The 19,947-nt window shown below is 42.2% G+C and overlaps 1 protein-coding gene across 1 annotated transcript in view; it reads left to right on the top strand.

Annotated features, from left to right (window-relative positions):
- PRUNE2 (prune homolog 2 with BCH domain) overlaps positions 1-17,676 on the top strand; it is a gene marked incomplete at both ends in the record, with an annotated part of 232,247 nt that extends 214,571 nt beyond the window's left edge. The window contains 5 exons of the mRNA XM_080911149.1: positions 7,219-7,317; positions 9,642-9,677; positions 10,192-10,230; positions 13,547-13,594; positions 17,646-17,676. Of these exons, the coding sequence (XP_080767275.1) occupies positions 7,219-7,317; positions 9,642-9,677; positions 10,192-10,230; positions 13,547-13,594; positions 17,646-17,676 (253 nt within the window). The remainder of the gene's footprint in view (positions 1-7,218; positions 7,318-9,641; positions 9,678-10,191; positions 10,231-13,546; positions 13,595-17,645) is intronic.
- Positions 17,677-19,947: the final 2,271 nt, after the last annotated feature.

Genomic DNA, 19,947 nt, shown 5'->3' with positions numbered 1-19,947 from the left:
CTACATTAAACCAGGTTTCAGTGTTTCATAAAAACACTGAAACTAATAAAACAGAAAGTGGGGAAGAGCTTAGAACACATAGGCAGGTGGGAAATTTTCCCGAACAGAACACCAATGGCTTATGCTCTAAAATCAAGAATCAAGCAATGTGACCTCATGAAATTGCAAAGATTCTGTATAGCAAAAGACACTGTCAATAGGACAAAACAACAATCAACAGATTAGAAAAAGATCGTTACTAATCCTACATCTGATAGAGGGCTAGTATCCAATATCTACAAAGAACTCAAAAAGTTAGACTCTAGAGAATCAAATAATCCTATTAAAATGGGGTACAGAGCTAAACAAAGAATTCTCAACTGAGGAATACCGAATGGCTGAGAAGCACCTAAAGAAATGCTCAACATCCCAAGTCATCAGAGAAATGTGAATCAAAACAACCCTAAGATTCTACCTCACACCAGTCAGAATGGCTAAAATTAAAAACTCAGGTGACAGCAGATGCTGGCGAGGATGTGGAGAAAGAAGAACACTCCTCCACTGTTGGTGGGGTTGTTAACTAGTACAACCACTGTGGAAATCATTCTGGTGGTTCCTCAGAAAATTGGACATAGAACTACCTGAGGGCTCAGCTAACTCCTGGGCATATATCCAAAAGATGCTCTAACATTTAACAAGGACACATGTTCCACCATGTTCATAGCAGTCTTATTTATAATAACCGGAAGCTGGAAATAACCCGGATGTCCTTCAACAGAGGAATGGATACAGAAATAGTGGTACATTTACTCAATGGATTACTATTCAGCTATTAAAAACAATGAGTTCATGAAATTCCTAGGCAGATGGATGGAACTTGAAGGTATCATCCTGAGTAATATAACCCAGTCACAAAAGAACTCGCATGGTATGTACTCACTGATAAGCGAATACTAGCCCAAAAAAGCTCTGAATACCCAAGAAACCATCCACAGAACTTATGAAGATCAAAGAGAAGGAAGAACAGAAAGTGGATGCCTCAGTCTTTCTTAGAATGAAGAACAAAACATTCACGGGAGGAAATAAAAGGACAAATAGAGGAGCAGGGATTGTAGAAAAGATCGTCCAGAGACTGCTTCACCTAGGGATCCACCCATACACACCCAATAGACCCAATCACTATTGCTGATGCCAAGAAGTGCTTACTGGGAGGAATAAGATAGAGATGCCTCCTTAGAGGTTCTGCCAGAGTCATACAGATACAGCTGAGCATACTTGCAGCTAACCATCGGCCTGAACAAGGGGACCGAAATGAAAGTGCTAGAGAAAGGACTGAAGGAACTGAAGTGGTTTGGAACCTCAATGAGAAGAACATTATCAACCAACCAGACGTTCCACAGCTCCCATGGACTAAACAACCATTGAACAAATATGGAGAGACCCATGATTCCAGTCGTATATGCAGCTGGAGACAACAATGTCTGGCATCAACGTGAGAAGAGACCTGTGGTCCAGTGAGGGTGCATTTTCCCAATGTAGGGGAATGCCAAGGCACTGAGGTGGAGAGGTTGATTGGTAGAGAGAGCTCCTTTGTGGAGTCAAGTGCAGGAGGAGGGATGGGAACAGGGAGGGGAAGGGATAACATTTGAAATGTAAATACAGAGAGTATCCAATAAAATAATTAAAAAATAAATAAAAAGTGACTTATTACCTACAGAAATGCTTTGATTAGAGAATAAAAATCAATATGCACAGATCAACTTTAAAATTTTTAGTTTTTATTTTTATTTATTTTTGATTTATTTTCTGTGTTATGCGTGTCTTGCCTAAGAAGGTCAGAAGAGGTTGTCTGGTCTCTGGAGCTGAGGTGACAGGGTGCTAGTACTCAATCCCATGTCCTTGGGAAGAGAAGTAAGCGATCTTGATTGATGAGTCATCTGTCCAAGCCAAATTTTAGCTTTAAAAATACCAAAAGCTTATTTAAAATTTTGCATGAGCCCCACTTTATGCCAGCCACTGCACAGCAGCAGCAGAGGTGACCTGGGTACAGGAGAGCTGGCACCTTTACCCGCTGCTCTGTCCCCACAGTTGATGGCATCTGGCAGGGATGCAGGTGGAGAAAGACTCAGTCTCCCTAGAGGGACTGCCACTAGGAGTGAAGCCATGCTACAGGGAGTATATCAACAACACAAAATGGACATTTATTTTCCTTCTTTCTCCTTTGTTAGGAGGAAGGTCATGGGTGGAGGGGTGGACACAGGAGGACGGGGTGCATGATGTGAGATTCCCAAATAATCAATAAGAAACGAAAGTACAAATAAGTTTTGTGTAGGTATGTGCATATGAGTGCAGGTATCTGGAGGCAAGGAGAGGGCATCTGATCCCATTGGAGTTGGAGTTATAGCAGCTGTGAGCCAGTAGGGATACTGGGAACCAAACTGGGGTTCTCTTCGGCAGTAGTAAGTACTTTTACTGCTGAACCATCTCACCTGCCCCCCAAATTCAGCTCTTATAAAACAAGTTGTAGTTTTGGGCCTTTTGTGACAGGGTCATGCTCTATACCCCAGACTGGCCTGTGACTGACTAAGTAGCCTAGGCCAGGCCAATCTTGAACTGACTGAGACTCTCCTGCCTCAGTACCAGCACCAATTTTTCCTTCACTTCCTCTTCCTCCTCCATCTTTTCTTCTTTCTTCTTCTTTTATTTTTTGTTTATTTGTTTGGGGAGACTTCTTTTTTATCTGTGGTTTGTTTCTTTGTTTTGTTTTGAGACAGGGTCTCTCTATGTAGTCCTGGTTATTTTAGAGCTTTCTATGTAGACTAGGTTGGCTGCAAACTCACAAAAATCCTTCTGTCACTGCCTCCTGAGTTCTTGAATTAAAGTCATGTGCCACCAGACCCAACCTTGCCTCAGCTTCATTGAGTACTAGAATTATGGGCAGGAGTCATCATGTGAACATAAACTTTTTTAACAAATAAAGTATCCTTTGCCATATGAATTTAAAAAATGATAATAGGTAGCACGCAGGGGGTTAGTGTAGACCACTGGTCTACCATGTGCAATGTGCAAGGCCCTAAGTTCAAATCCTAAGACTATAAAATAAAGAGAATTAAATGACCCTAGCATAACTGTTATCTGAGAGGCTTCATCCAGCAGCTGATGTAGACAGATGCAGAGACCGCATCCAAACATCAGGCAGAGCTTAGGGAATCTTCTGGATAAGTCGGGGAAGGACTGAGGAAGCCAGAGGACACAAGAACATCATAAGACGACCTATAGAACCAACTAACCTGTGCCCATGGGGGCTCACAGAGACTGAACCATCAAAGGCAAATGCATGGGTTGGACATAGGCCCCCTACACATATGTAGCAGAAGAGCAGCTTGGTCTTCATGTGGGTCCCCCAACAACTGGAGCAGAAGCTACCTCTTTCTTGGACTCTGCTGCCTACCTGTGGGTTCCTTTTCCCTGGCTGTGCTGCCTTGTCTGTTCTCAGTGGGAAATGAGATACTTAGTCCTGATGAGACAGGAAGGGTGCCCTCTTTCTCTGAGGAGAAGGAGAGGAGGTAATGGGAGAAGCGTAGAGGGAGGGTGGAACTGGAAGCAGAGGGGAGGGGCTGCAATTAGGATGTAAAGTGAATAAATAAATTAATGAAAGAAATAATTAATTCATTAATCAAAAGTGATCAGTTTAGGTCTTACTGATAAGGTTGCTCTTGGTTTTGGGTATTCAACTCTGCCATTGACACTTTAGAAACAATAAATGACTGTGATCCAGTCAAACTTTATTTGGGACCGCTAAACTATTGGTTTGTGTTCTCATCAGCCATTTATAAACTTTATGAACAGGCCTGGAGAGATGGCTCCGTGATTAAAGGACTTACTGAGCCAGCACAAGGACTGGAGCTCAGATCCCAGCATGTATATAAAAGCTAGGCATCGTCCTGGAAACCTCTATAACCTTCTCAGAGGAGGCAAAGACTGGAGGAGAGCTGGAACGTTCTGGCTGCTGGCCTATCGGGAAAAGCACAGGCTCTGTCTTCAGTGAGAGATCCTGCCTCCAAAGAAAAAGACAAAAGCTAATAGAGAAGGATATTTTATGTTCTCCTGTAACCCCCCCCCACACACACACACAATAGCTAAAGCGCAACATCTTTGGTAAAGATACATGAAAAACAGTTTTTAAAATGAGCTAATTGTCTGTGCCAAACACTCACCACTCCATTAGTGAGAAACTGCACAGTTTAGTGGCTGTGCCTCAGGAGCTCCAAATCTTGCTATGGATACAGGCAGATAAGTCGGCAGTTACCATTCAAAGTGAAACTGTACTTTGTAGGGGTGATATCTCTAGGTAAGGATGAGTTTGAGGGTAATATGTGGAAAGCAAGGGTTGTGTCGGGGGTGTATCTAGGCAATCTTCAAGGTGAATTTTAAGGGACTAGTTGGGTTGGCTAGCTGAGACCAGGAAGAAATGCAGCTGCCATTTGCTGCTTTGTGGGTTCTTCTTTCTCCCCAGTTCCAAGCCTCTAACTCTAGACAGAAGGGGAAAAAAAGGACAGAAAGGACAGGGGCAATGTTAATGACTACTTCCTGCTGGTTAGGGGCATTGAGTTTCTTGGGGGCAAGTTTGATCTTCACTATCAGGATAACCAATGTTTCCTTCTTTTTCCTTCTTGGGGCACAACTACTTAACAAACTTTGGTCAACAGCAGTCAACAGTGAGCAACCAACAATCCACCATGCTTCTGAAAAGCATCCAGAATTCCAAAAATTGTGCAATTACAGAAACTATCTGCGGCTGGTGAAAACCATGCCCCTGCTAGAGCACAAGGCAAATCTTAGCTGCTGCAGACAATCTGAAGCAACCCCATAGCCCCATACCTGGGATTAAAATAAAAACATATTCTGATAATATTTCTGTGTTTTTTAGAGAAGCCAAAATTCCAAAATTTTCACTACAAAGAAAAGCAATCCATGTAGAGGAAAGGGTAGGCAAGAGGCACAAAGGGCCAAGCATGGCGTGTTTAAAGATCTCCGTTCCAGTGAACAAACCATCAGAGGAGGTGGGGCTGCTGCCCTCTTCCTCACTTGTCTGCTCAGTCTTTTATTAGAACTCCCGTCTAGTGCCAAACTCCAAAGGGTAGTTCAGAGGCCCATATAGCACGTTGTTGGGATTGTATGTTGACCCAAGACTTGGCAAATCCATTGGAAACATTGTTCACAAGTCACATTCCCTGGTAAAAGCCACAAGTAGAACATTAATGATGGATGAACATTTGAAAAAAAAATATGTGAAAAGCTACTGATCAGGAAGTGTGGTTAAAAAGACAACAGGCAGTTAACACAATCCAGAGGCTCATCGAAACCGTTGAAGAATTTTAGGTCATTGAGCAAATTCACTTCAAGTGGAATGAATCTTCTAACTAGCTTGCAAGTCCACAAATGACAAGAGAAATCACTCTCAGAAACGTATCTCATTGTTTGAAGCAGTACCAGGTTCTCCCTTGAACAACAGCCAGGTCCCAGAGACAAAGTCTCCACTCAGGCTCACCCAGCGCCTTCCAGGCACATCTGCTCGCTCACACATCTCCGATGACCCCTCGTTACAGACTGTTCCAGCTTTATTGGGGTGTAGTTTTGAATGTTGACCTCTCCAGGGTGAGTTTTCTAACAAAAAATTTTTTTAAAGTAAAAAGTTCTCTTAATTACACTCTAAAAATTGAGAGGCATGTAAATCTACACATGCTTTTAAATCACACTCTAGTCTGGAAGTACCTGTAATAATTCTGCTTATTAAAGTGAATGACCAGAAATGGCAATGAAGCAATGGGAAACAATGCTCAGGAGTGTAGACTCTGAGGCTCCCCCACTGAGTACCCTCAGCTTTCTTATTTTTAAAAGAGAGAAAATATCATCTTCCTCACCAGAATGTAATAAGAAAAAAACCAGTTAATTTCCATAAGTCATATAAAACAGTACCTGGCTAAATACCACATGATTTACTCATAGAGCCCACCCTCGTTATCTGTGGTCTGCAAGTGCAGATCCAGTCAATCACTGATTGGGGGATGGGAAAGTGGTCCCTTCTAGAATGATGGGAAATGGCATCTTATTTTTAAAGGAGATATTAACTATTATAAAATAAATAAAACTTTTCCTATGACCTATAAATCACTATGGAAAATATTAAGCATCTCTGGACATATACAGGTTTTTTGAGTTGGGATTTTTTAGTTGTTTTCAGAGAGAATTTTGAGTACGTGTACATAATTCATGTGTAAATTCTACAGTATTTTATAAACAGACTTTAATGTCATTGGGCCTGGGACATTCCGGACTGGGTGGCAGTCTCTGGAAGCAGTCTACCATGGTGACAGAGGGGAGGAGTCTGCAGAGTCTGAGAGCGTGGTACTTACAGAAGTAGACAGTAGATTGGTAGACAAAGCGCCAGTGCTGTAAGATACTCGAAGAGTGCACAATTTCAGCTAGAAAATGAAGATGTTCAAGGGAGCGCTTGTACAACTTAATGGTGGCTAGCATTAATAAACATGTTTTATGCTTTCAGTTTTCTAAGAAGGTAGGCACAAAATGTCCTCACAAAAAAAAAGGCTAAATAAAAGGTGCCATATATTACCTAGTACAACTTAGCTGTTCCACAAAGCACTCAGTATGTTAGAGCACCTGCTGTATGCATGAAGTACACACATGCTCACATGTATACATGCACACACACACACATGCACCATTTGTTGATTAAAAAAATGGCAATTCCTAGTATTTCTAATTGACATGTATGCATATATGTATGTATGCATGTATGTGTGTGTATATGTGTGTTTGTATGTGTTATGCATGGCATATAACAATAATAAGGAAGAAATTAATTTGGGAGGGGGAGAGAAGGGTTAGAGGCATGATGGAGATGTGATACTTCTGTATGAACTTCTGAGAAATGAAAATTACTACAAAACAGTTGTAAACAGTGCTGGGCCCATAACAGTGGCTGAGATATTGTTATCCTTTCTGTTCAGCAAACATGCTGGGTCAAGCTTGTTCATATTGGGATCCCAGAGTATGGGAATAGGTCAGAGTGCAGTTTAGCGCATCTGAAAGCCCAGGCTTTGTCCATCCCCACAGACAGTAATGTAGAAAAGAACTTCAAGAAGGCTTTCGGGAGAGACGATGGCTTTAGGGGGAAGTATAGTGACTGATGAAGTAAGTCTTCTCCTTTTCTTCCAGCTCAAAATTCAGCAGTAAAATTAAATATGTGACTAGTTTATCTGAGCTCAGTGGGCTGATTCCCATGGACTGCATCCACATTCCAGAGAGCATCGTCAAGTAAGTATGAGGGCTTTGGATGCTGATAAGAAAGAACATACACCAGAGAAGGGGGTGGGAAAACAGTCTCTTCTAGAATGATGGGAAATGGCATCTTATTTCTAAAGGAGACATTGTTATTCTTTCAGATCCTCTTTCACATGACTTGTAATGATTAATTATTGAGTTTTTAAATTTTTTATTTCATACAATATACTTGATCATATTTTTCCAACCAAGATTAACTATTGACATTTTTACTTTGAAATTTGTTTCCACCCTGGACATATCATTAGTATTAACTAGAACATTTATACTTATTACACTATGCTTTACATTAAGGTCTTCCCATAATTTGGATTTTTTTCCTTAAGTAATTTGTCTACATGACCCTAGAAAATAGATACAAATAAAAGACTATTTTCTTCAAATCCCTCCCCGTCTCCACCTTGTCCTCAGGAATGCCTTTAGATAGAAGATTAGATAGAGAGCCTTGGTGGGGAGTGGGTGGGTGGTGAGAAATAGTTTCCTTGCTTAGGACCAGGCAAGGAGGCAGCCAATGGGTAGAAAGCACATATACTGTGGGTGTGAAGCTTATGTCTTAAAGTAGTAATAAAAGCCAACTCAAAGTATTTGGAACTGAAATATGAAGACAGCTATGTTCAAGAATGGACATTTCTATCTGATACATTGTTGCAAAGAACCATTAATTCTCTGTGAGTCCTGTTCAGCTTTTGTCTCTTGATGTGTCTGATTAACCTGTTCCTGTTTCATTGGACTGGAAAAGGACTTGATCATGGGCTCTAAGAAAAAGACAAGTGTTCTGTATCTCCCTCCAGAAAATAGGTACCAAAGTGAACCTTCTGATGTAGCCTCCAGAACCTCTCAGTAGCACAGGCACAGGAGCTGGGGTCCTCTCATTTACTGATACCATTTATCCTGGGCCAAAGAAGAGATGTGTTTGCGTAGCTCACTTAACTCAATTAAGCCCCATTGCACAGATGACAGGTAGGTAGGTTAGTAAGAAGTTACTTATGGAAGTAGGAGGAGGGACCAGGTAGGGACGGGACCAGAGTTCAAATCCAAATTAGCCTGTCATTCGATGTCCACATGCTTTTGTAGTAGGGTCTTCATCTTTCTTCATGTGTCACCCTAAGCCCAATAGCTCACAAATTGATGTATTTGGTTTCCCTCCATCAGCCAAATCAGGCCCTAACACTGGCTACTGAGAGACTTACTGGAGTCAGGTGACTCAGCTTAGCCAAGCGGTACTTATGAGCTCCTAACGAGGGCTTCAGTCCTCAGGAACTTCACTGAAGTCTCACAACCAGTGCCCCCCCAAGCTCTGGCCTGTGTGCCATAAGCTGGATCCTGTCTCCCAAACCCACTGTTCCTTTAAAAATTAATGGTGATATGGATTAAGTGGGGGTTCCTGGGAGCAATGGAAGCTTCAGGCAATCAGCTGCTGCTGGGATGGTGTCTAGGGGTCCTGAAAAATTAATAGCCAAAAGTCATGCCAGGCCAGTGGCTTCTGGGTCTTTTATCCCACAGTCTCAAAGAATGACTTTCACAGACAATGGGGAGGAGGAATTTTAGAATGGAGTTTAGTTAATAGACTGGATACCAACAGAGTTCCTGTATAGGAAGAGTAAGCCCCAAGGAAAGGAAGCCATCAAATGTCCCTATCTAGGGGTTAGTATGTCTTTTCTAGGTTAAGACATGGGACTGGGTGGGGATAGCAGGGGATCTGATCAGCCCAGTTGTCCCACGAATCATGTATTCATGTGCCCCAGTTTCTGTCACAGCCTCCTATATAGCTTCCAGACAAGAGCATTCTTTTGTAAATGAATGAAAACAAAAGAAAAAAGATAACAAGAAAGCAGACTGGGACAATGTGCCCCAAACACACTTGCATTTCTAGCCTCCAGCCAGGACAAAACTACAGATACTTCTGGCTTCTGTCCGAGGACAAAAATCAGATCTGATCCTCTCTGAGGGGCTCCCTTAAAGGTGCCTGGCGAGCTGCCGTCTCCAGTTCTCATTTGTAGACCAACTCCTGTACTGCTCTGCTGTTCCTTTACAAAAGGTGACAGGAACATGCTCTCATACTAAGGGAGTGGACACTGGCTGTTTTCCAAAAAGAAAACATTGAGAAAATTTGAGTATCGACTGCATATTTATGAACTGTAAATGGACAATTGTGCCTGACACAAACAAGTTTTCTCTCTAGCCAGTCATTGTCTGGGTAAGCGTTTCCTCTCGAGTTCTGACTGTTGTAAGCGTTTATCTGTCATTGTCCCACCGTTCCGCACTGTTCTCATGCCGTCCGTTTCTTATCTTGTAAGGTACGATGAAGAGAAATCTTTTAAGAGAAGTGTGAGGTAAAACTCTGGAGATCTGTATTCATGCTGGGCCCCCTGTCTGTGTTCTCCAGTCTGTTTTTTTGTGGGTGACCTCAACATGCTGCCAGAGGAAGAGTCTGTTTATCAGTCCTTTGTGTCCCCTTCAGAGTCTTTGTCCTGTGTGTAAAGCTGTTGAGGTCAACCCGATTTGCAGCTGAAACCCACTAAACCAGTTACACCCCTGACTTGGCCCAGGCTGCAAGCTAACTTGAACTATACCCAGCACACTGATGTGAATGTTCTGATCTTTATTTAGCCAGCATGTTGCTCAACCCCTTGCAACATCTATATCACCTTTACGAAGGGATTCTCAAAGTAAACATACACGACTGCCCATCGGGAAGGAATAGCATCCTGCTTATCCAAGTGTGAAAAAAGCCCACGACGCACCACTCACGTTTGCCTCTGCTTTGCTCATGCTCTGCTTGCTTTTGTTTGTTTGTTTGTGTGTGCGTTTCTTCCTTTCCTCCACCGATAATTTTGGCTCGTGCAGACTGGATGAAGAGCTGAGGGAAGCATCCGAAGCGGCTAAGTAAGACTTGGGTTCTCCTTTTGCGGCTGGTGTGATGTTGCCTTGTGTCTCGGGAATGACTGGGAGGATCTGCATGTCTGATGTTTTCCTGTTGGGCCCGGATAATAATGCTGCATCTTGAAAATTCCCTTTATTCCCGTGGCCAATGTAATCATTGATGTTTTCATTATAAGCCATTTTCCCACAATGCCGCTTACCTTGAGGAAAGCATTTGTCACTGTTTAATATAATTTTTAATGTATCTGGAGTTCTGGATATAAGCAGAATTCCACATGTTACAGACATTGTTACAGAGGGTATTAGTATTGTGCCTATATGACTTTTAAACATATGATTTAAGTGAACTGTCTTCTAGGCAACAGAGCTCCACCAGTCCAGATCATGAGGAGAAACAGCAGCAAAGGAAAAGTTGGAAAGATTTGTGTAGAATTTGTTTTACAGTCTTCCAAGATTTAAATAACACTTTGAGGCTAGAGAAAGGGCTCAACTGCTATCAGCATTGACTGTTCTTACTTAGGACCAGGGTTCTGTTCCCACATGAGGCTCACCACTGTCTGGAACTCCGGGTCTCAGGGATACTAAGTCCTCTTCTGGCTTCTGCAAGTACTACATATACATATACACGGTGCACAGACACGTGTGCAAACAAAGCATCCACATACATAAAATAATAGCAAAACCAATGAAAACGGTGTTTAGTTTTTGTTATTGTTGTTATTTTTTTTAATAATGCTGTTTTCATTAGGGCTTGACATTGCTCAGTCTTGCTGAAGCAAGGTCCTGGAAAAAGGCAAAGATATGTCTGAAAACATAAAATGAACACATGCCAAATGATGTCATTGGCTAAATTATTAAGTAAGGGAACTAGTAAAGAGTTCCCATGGACTTGAGGAAAATTTAAGCTGCATACCTGTAGCTGCCTCTTCTTGCCTTATTCCAAGGTATCACATGGATACCAGAGACCACACAGGGTTCCAGCCCCGGACTGTTTTCCTGTACCGACATACCTGTGATTTACAATGAGTTACACACTATGCCAAGAGTTACTTAAGACTCACGAGGAATTTATTTCTCTAGTTTTCCATTTACTATTTTCAGAGCACGTTTGACTGCTTGTCACTGAATCTACGAAAAGTAAAATTGCAAAGTTTAGATATATGGAATTTACAAAAGGCTGTTCAGTTAAGATACTTGGGTTATATATCAGGTTGGTTAATATTCAGTGGGGCAATAATCTAACATCAAGTTATCTTTCCACCCGACAAAGATGGTTGTATCGATACAGGGCATAAATCTACAGGTTAACTTCTGCCCTGTGGTGCTGAGAGACAGCCCTAGAATGTCTGGGCTGAGCTAACTGGACAGAGCCCCAGGTCATGCTCTTTGTTCATTTCCAAGGCCACCAAGAAATCTCCTGACCTTATTAAATATATACAACTGCTATCTGGAAAGCCTGCCATATTGAATACGCTAAACTTCTTTTTAAAAGTTTCTTATATTGTTAATTTTTTCAATAAAAACAATGTTCAAGTCAACAACCCATTTAGCCATTGTTAGAAAACTCTGGACTTCTCCTACCTGAGTCAGATAGTAAATATCAAAGAACAGAACCTCCATAGCCATTGCTTTCTCCCATCCCTACAGCATTTTACATCCTCTTCCTCCCCGTCATGCTGGTACATGTGGTTCAACACTTCTCTCCCATCAAGTTGCCTCGGCACCCCCTCTTGACCTCCGTAGAACTGGTTCTAGCAAACAGCTTTCTTTCTAACCTTATGTCCACGCAGAGGTAGGAAGTACTTTTGAAGGGTCTGTGCTGTATGCAAACCCATTCTTAGTTTGGAAATGAGGAAGAATCCATCTGCTGCCCTTTCAGTGGTAGCATTAAACACCATCAAATTGCTGTTCTCTTTGGAGAGATCACCTAAAGTTAAACAGCAGAAAGCCCTGGCTTGGAAGGTTTCCCTTTCTTGATTCTGCTTCAACTTCACTGGCTTTTGCAAGCAAGCTGCCCTTGCTGTCTAGGCTTGCCAAATTTTCTCCGTAAAAATACCAGACCACAAGCAGAGTGGGGAAGTGAAGGGAGGGGGGTATAATGACTAGCAAGGGAAACAGCCACCTGATGTTCTCAGGAAAATACTGAATTAGTAGTAAACCCTCATGACAATGGATAAATTAGCTTGTTCAGTTAGACTCAGCGAAAAAGAAACTCTTGCATTTAAAAATAATTAGTTCTTGTGGCTCAGCAGCTAAGAGCACTTGCTGCACTTGGGGAGGACCTGGTTTAGGAGGATCCGGTATGCCCCAAACCGTATGGCAGCTCAGTGGTATTCAACTCCATCTTGTGACCTCTGCAGGCACCAGGCACACATGCCATGCACATCCATACATCCGTGCATGCAAAACAGTCATTTTAAATCTTTTTTAAAAGTGAGTTTAAAGGAACCATAGACTCTTTTAAATCATTTTCCCCCAGAGGGAGAAAGGGACTTGTCAGAGGAGGAAAAAAGTAAAAGCTGAAATATACTAACTATTAGGAATTGATATAAAGTGAATTTTAAATCTGGAAGCACAATTATCACACCGATGTTATGGGTATTATGAAAGCTATGTTACACGAAGACATATGCACTGTTAAAAACTTTAATCTCACTGTTTGAGATAGCTACCCTTCTCTGCCTGGACCTGTCTTGCTTAGGTGGTATTAGAACTCATAATTGCCCCTGAGCAATGCCAGCCTCCCACCAGCCTCCAATGTTGGTGAGTGCCCTGTCCCCTCCTGCGCTGACATCGAGCAGAGCCGACCTGAGCAGTCTTTCTCTCTATACCGTGAAAAATCCTCATTGTTGTGACTGTGTGGTGTCCAGACAAAATTCAGATGTCTAAAGGTTTTCCTTCATGTCTAAAATATTATTATTTGAGCTATGTAATTATTTTCCAATATTTATCCTCACTGCATAAGAACAGATTTTAAAAGTAAGAAAATGTGGCTTGGACAGATAACCACTGGAGGTATTTGAAGTTTATTATTATTATTATTATTATTATTATTATTATTATTATTATTATTATTTATTGATCTTGAAATTTCTATACCTCAGTTAATGTCTATATCTCAGACCTGATGCTAAAATAGCATCATATGTTAGTAGCATCATTGTTCTGGTATAGAGTTGGGGTTGTAGGAATAACAAATGGTACCAGATTGAACAGTTTCAAATGCTCCAGCCAAAGATGCTGGCATGACAGTAACAATGAGAAAATGTTAACTACTTCCTGTTTGTTTGTTTGTTTGTTTGTTCTCCCCTGCACTCAGAACTAGCTGCCTTTACAATGATCCAGAAATGACTTCAATGGAGAAAGAGTAAGACTCGCCATCAATAATAGCTATGTGCTTACATGTAGTATTGTATGGGGCTCAAAGGAAACTGATGCATCCAGGATTGGGTAAACTTGACGAGATGTTCAGCTTTCATGAGCTCTGATCCTGAAATGACCAAGTGACAGAAACATTTGCCAGCTACTGTTGTCTTAGTGATTACCACAAAGGACAACCGAATGCTTTACCTAATGTCCACTTTCTCACTCAAAAAATGAGCAAAAGAATCTTCGGGCTGGCTTACGAACACTGGGGCAAAAGAAAAGCAAGCCAGATTTCAGAATTACATCATCCATCATAGTTAGGGAAAGCTAGACTTTCCATGTGAATTTAATAGTTTGGTGACTAGCAGAGAAATATCTTTGCTTTGCAAATTCTAAGAGGCAGTTGAGCCTGCCTGGGACTTCTGGAGTTATATAGTTGGACATTGCTGTCCTGTAAAATATGGAAATTGAGCATGCATAGAGTTCTTAGCCTGTGTCAGACTCTGTAAGAAGTCATACTCAGTACCTGATATTCATTCTGGAATAAGCTTATGGGGTACATTTCACAGAAGAAAAAAGGAACTGTGGATAAACCATGTGACTAGCCAATGTTTTGCAGCCATTAAAAAGGGGTTCAGGGGGTGAGGTGTGGTTTTAATCTTGACCTTGAAGATCCAGAGTTGTTGACTTTCAAATCGGAGGGGTAGACGGTGTGGAGAGGGTCACTGTTTCTCATCTAACAAAGGACAGAAACTGTCCTCAAGAGACTCACTATGTCCATTTGGATGCCCAGCAAGCAGATCCTAATTTGGCTTGAATTGGGATCATCCTTGTTGCCAGGAACTAAGAAAAACAACCAAAGATCAGCTCAAACATTTCCCTTGTCACACTCTCCTCCAGGTCCAAAGAGAAGTTGGAAAATCTATAGTGTCTGCAGCTTCCTTGCTGACCTTACAGCTTAAAGGATGTTTAGGAACAAAACACTGAGTCCCAGCTTTAAAAAAGGAACAAAGGGCAGGATGAATGTTGTAAGGGGACGTTCTGAGTCATGTAATTTTTTTCCTAAAGGTCACTCTTGTCCAAACTTCTTGAGATGACAGCACCAGTTGCTTCGAGCAAAGATGTTTTTGCAAAGCAAACATATTTCAGTTTCTTACTGCACCATACTCTATCTTCCAAATACAGAGTGTTTTAGAAGCAATGTCCCTTAAACACAAACAATCCCCACAGTTCAGCTTGCCCTATTGCTACTACACCTTGGGGCTTACCCATTCCTCTGCCTGCTTTGTTTGTCTGTCCCTGTTGGTGAGAGGGCTTTGGGTTGGTGTACAGGGCAATGCATCTATTTCTGTATGGGTTCCTTCCAGGGCTGGGTGGGAGGAAGGGAGTCATGCTGTGAATTGCCGATGTTACTTCCCATCCTTAGAAGAACATGTCCTCTAGAAGTTTTCCTTTTTGTTTTCCTTGTCTTTCCTGAGCACCTACCAGGCATATGATCTGCCTAAGGGGCAGGAGGAGATCCCAGACAGGGAAATAAAGTGGGCAAGACTTTCTTCTTTCCCTTGACCTCCAGACCTGTATTGCTTTGCCTGCATGTTTGCTTTAATTTGTTCACCTTCTCCAGGCTTCTGGGGGGGTGGAAGAATCCTCCCTACCTGGAAGCATTTTATACCTGTAGCTAGGACTGTGGGGATGAACTGCAAATGCACAGGCCTTTCAAGGAGGCTCTTTCCAGCTAAGAATGAAGGGAGATGTAAGGGTCTTGTTGTGGCCTCCCGTTCCCTACAGAGAGAAGGAACATTATGCCTACCTTGCCACTCCTCCTCCATAAAACACAAGCGTTTTTTAAAAACTGCCATTAAACTGCCCCTTGCCTTGTAAGGAACCTCATTTAGTGCATGTAAGAAGTGAATCCAGCCTTTCACTGAGTGGTAAGTCACTCTGCCCAGGGCCCAATCAGTTATGGACAGCTAAGCTCATCTTCCCAGGCAGGGGAAATCAATCCCCCATCTACATTCAGTTCTGGTCAAGCGTTGCCATCGGTGACATTCTTAAAAGCCACTGTTAGGGAATAACCTTGAGTGCTTTTCACCCTTGCTTTAGGGTTGGGTTTTATTCATCCATACCACACAGTTGAAGCAGGACTATCTCCATTTGTAATGTATTCTTAAATGAGATGGTCAATGGTTCTGTGTGATGAAGGTGAATTAACAAGGTAACTGTTGTCTTAAAAGCAATCTGCAGAGTGGTTTCCTGTACCAGCCTCTCAGGAAGTTGTCTACGGTTGCTCTTGTATACTCTGGGTAAACAGGTTTCAGTCTTTCAGCTATTTGGTTACAAAAATAAGCAATGATTTAAACCCCAAAATGTTTTACAAAGGAGTCAGAACAAAAAAAAAAGTGTTAAGATGTGTATTCTGGTGTGTTGGATACACATCATGTCTAGATTGCAGTTACTAACTCAGACCTAGCACTGACTTCTGAGTATATCGTAGAGCATCTTAGAAGCAAACACATTTCTTAAATGTCCTGCTATGTAGAAGTATGTCAGAAAGAGATATGGAAGTCCAGTAGATAAAAGAAGATGCTGCCCAGCCGATAGTAAGTCAGGTCCTTGATGGCATAAGAAATAAATAAGTTACCCCAGTGTTTGGTCCCCTTTGAGCTGCCCCTCATATATCACAGCAGCCTCTTCAAATTTACATTCTTGCCAAGGCAGATCTATCTACTCCTTCACTGTGCCAACCTATCTCTGTGGGTACATTCCAGAAATAGGAACTTGTAGGATGTGGGTCATGTGGTCAAGTGAGCACAGGTACACACTGCTGAAGTTACTGAGGGAATTCCAAAAGAAAAACACTTCACTTGTGTGCCCTAGACCAACAAGTGCTCTAGGTTCATGTGGCTTTGTCTGCAGAGTTACTAGAAGGGACCTGTTTCTGCATAGGCCACAGGAAAGTCCACCCCAGGAGGACTGATGTGTCAAAAGGGCAGAGAAGTCCAGACTTCCTGTCATGTTGCTTTCACATTACTTTGTATCATGACTAAAGTCCTCTCTCTGACTGTTCACTGGCTCTCGTTCTCTTCCTGCGTATCTGTGACTGTACCCAAGACGATGTTTCTTCCATGTTAGGGAGGAGCTAAGCAAGCTAAGAAAGCAAGTTGCTGCTTAGACTTAGAGACAGTCTGCAGACCCAGTTCAGGGATAAAGGCTCCCTACATAGCTTCTGGCATGAACCCTCATTCAAAGGCAAAAGAACCTGGAGTCTGAGGTCCACAAGGGCCTGCTGGAGAAAAGACTTCTGGTCAGGAAGGGTCAGTGTGAGCGGACAGCAGTCTCTGTCTGGCTTCTACCACCTCTCATTCCATCCAGCACCCAGTCTGGTAGACACTGACACTCATTCAAGACGGATCTTCACCACCCAGCCCAGACTCCATGGCAGACATATTCACAGACACACCCAGAAATATGCCGCACCATCTCCTCAGCCAGGTGGACACCAAGCTATCACTATCATAAGACCATCATACGAAAGACAAATGGTCACTCAAAATAGGAAGACATAGTGACATTCTTTATCTGATTTCACTTTTGGTTTGAGGCTTAACATGAGCCTTTCATTCCTGGGTCCTTTTGAAAAGGTATAAAATGCTTCCATAAACAATTTTGTAAAATGTAACAGAGCCAATATTTTTACTTTTAAAATATTTATTTATTTACCTATTTATTTATATGTGTATGGGTATTTTGCTTGCATAGAGGCTAACAGAGGGTGTCAAAGTACCTGAGTTATAAACAGTTTTAAATTGCCATGTGGGTTCTGGGAATTGAACCCAGGTCCTCTGGAAGAGCAGCCAGTGATCCTAACTGTGCAAGTGATCCCTTCAGGCTCCAGAGTCAATACTTTCTAGGGAAACCAAACAACTGGCAGATTGTTTTCTAGCATAAAAAGCTTAGGCAATTTCTTTAACTTGTTTGAAGAAAGATACAAGTGACACCTGAATCAAATGTTTCTCATTGGTGTGTTTTCTCTCCCTTCCCCCTCAATCCAGCATTGACATGAAGCTGAAAGAAAAGCCATAGCTGACCTGCTGGAAGAGGATTCTATCTCTGCCTCGTGACTTTGCTGGGACATATCTACCAGGAAGTGACAGAGATGGTGACATTTCCACTTTGCACCACCTGGTGCCATTGGAAATTTCCGAGGGGTGGGGGGTGGGAAGAGAATTTGTTACTGTTAACATATTTTACGAAATGTTGTGTATTTTCCTATTTTGCCAATTATGTGCCTCAATGATTTTAGTTGAACCTTAGCAAGACAATAGGACCTTCTGTTTTACTATTACACTAATCCTTGGTGCAGTGGGACTTGGTTCCTTAGACTGGTGTTTACCAAATGCAAAGCCTAATTCTGTTGTTTGACAGACATACATACAGTTCTGTAGACTGAATTTCCCTGTAGAGCTTGCTCTAGATTTACGATGCACAGGCCTTGCCTTGTCCTATGAATGTGGCTCTCTGGAACTCTATGAAATGCTGAGCCTGAATAGGACAGGTAGAAAGTCTTCATCAGCTAAGGCATCTGCTTCCTTCCTGTCCACATTAATCATCTTTCAGGTTTTCAAAAGGAACCTGGGCTTTCTAACCCATGTAAGCTTCATTTTATATATCTGTATGTAAGTTGCTCTTTTACAACATCAGTCCCTAATGATGGTTGAAGAGCTGCATATTGTGAAACTTAAAATGAACTCTGCTTCAGGCCACAGAACAGGCTCCAACCTTTACACTTCGTGTGCCGACTCCCAGGTGGCCCACTCAGAAATTGTTGGGTAACATCGAATCATCCAAATTTAACACTCAGATGCACTGCTTTAAGAAGTTTAAAATTAAATGCAAGTATATGCTAGCCTTCACGAAATAGCCCGTTTCTTGTTTTTATACACCCCTGAAATTGCCATGGCAATTTCCAACCTGTGGATTTCTAGCAGAGGTTGGCAAGCGACACTGAGGCTAAGGGTTAGGCCAAGGTGGTTACACACATTTAGCAGTTGAAAACAAAAATTAATACTTATCTGTCTGAAGTTTCTTTTACACCTTCTTCACCAGAACTGAATAGTGACAACAGACAGTTCTCCAGAAAACCGAAACCCTATCTTTACAGGAAGAAAAAAAAAAGTGTGCTGACCCTACAATACCAAATATCTATCCCCACCCTGGCCTCCATACTTTGTGTTTATTTAAATGCTTTCCCCACTAAGTGCACAGAGGTGGCTGCAATCCCATTTGATTTTGTCAAAAACATTCAAGACAGGATCTCACCATGAAGTCCTAATTGGCCTAGAACTCACTATGTAGATCAAGCCAACCTCAAACTTGTGATCCTCCTGCCTCAGCCTTCCAGGCTCACACCACCATGTCTGGACTTGTAAAACAAACACACAAACAAATTCAACATTTACAGACAGTGCAACATCACCCATGGCCTACGGAGAAAACCGGTGTGTCCTTCTCACACAAGTGTGGCTCTCTTAGAGCCTGGGACCACCAGACTCAAACTGAAAACATCCAGTCTTTAGAATCCTTCTTCAGTCAGCTGTCACCAAGTAGCTGCAGGTACAGAATTAAGACAGTCCCTTCCTGGTGGCTTTGTTGAAGAGAGCTGTAGACACTCCCGGAAGAAGTCTCCTCTCAACAGGGGGCTTCTTAGTTCAGGTGCCAGGGCTCCTCCAGCTCCGTCTGCTGCACGCAGGTTTCCAATCTGTCTTTCATACAGGCTTACATACGTGTGCCAGTTCCCTTTCCTCCATAAGGCTCCACTATTTGCCCTCACCCATTAATTCCCTTCCAACTGAGTATTTTATTTTTGACCTTTGTCTTTAATTTGTTCAATCTCCCTTCATTTTTTGGCTAGTTTGATAGAATAACTGGAGTCGGCTAGGCTCCTACCGCCTGCCCTGACCTTTGGAAGCCCATCTTGGTGATAGGAGTATAGTTATCCAATATCCTGAACAATCACCTGCTTAACACATTACCTCCTTCATATTCCATTTTGGTAGATGAGTTACGCGGCTCCTCTAGCTGTGTTAAACATTTGACGTTGCGAGGACTGCAGAATTTGGCTCAGAAAATCTGTAGACACGGAACCATTGGGAGAGCGTGCTTTTCACAACCAACCAGATATGGCAACAGTCAAACAGGCACGCCATTCACACTTTCTTTGAGTCTGTGTATAGAAAATGACTCATTTGGGTGGTGTGACATAGCAAATTTAGTGTGAGCGGTTTCAAATCAATGATGTTTGGATTATCCTATGGGTTGTAATACCATTACACTATTTTAGCACATGCTATCTTA

Source organism: Micromys minutus (genome assembly GCF_963924665.1).
Source record: "Micromys minutus genome assembly, chromosome: 2".
Lineage (NCBI taxonomy): Eukaryota > Metazoa > Chordata > Mammalia > Rodentia > Muridae > Micromys > Micromys minutus.
This window is presented reverse-complemented; position numbering and strand designations above follow the sequence as displayed.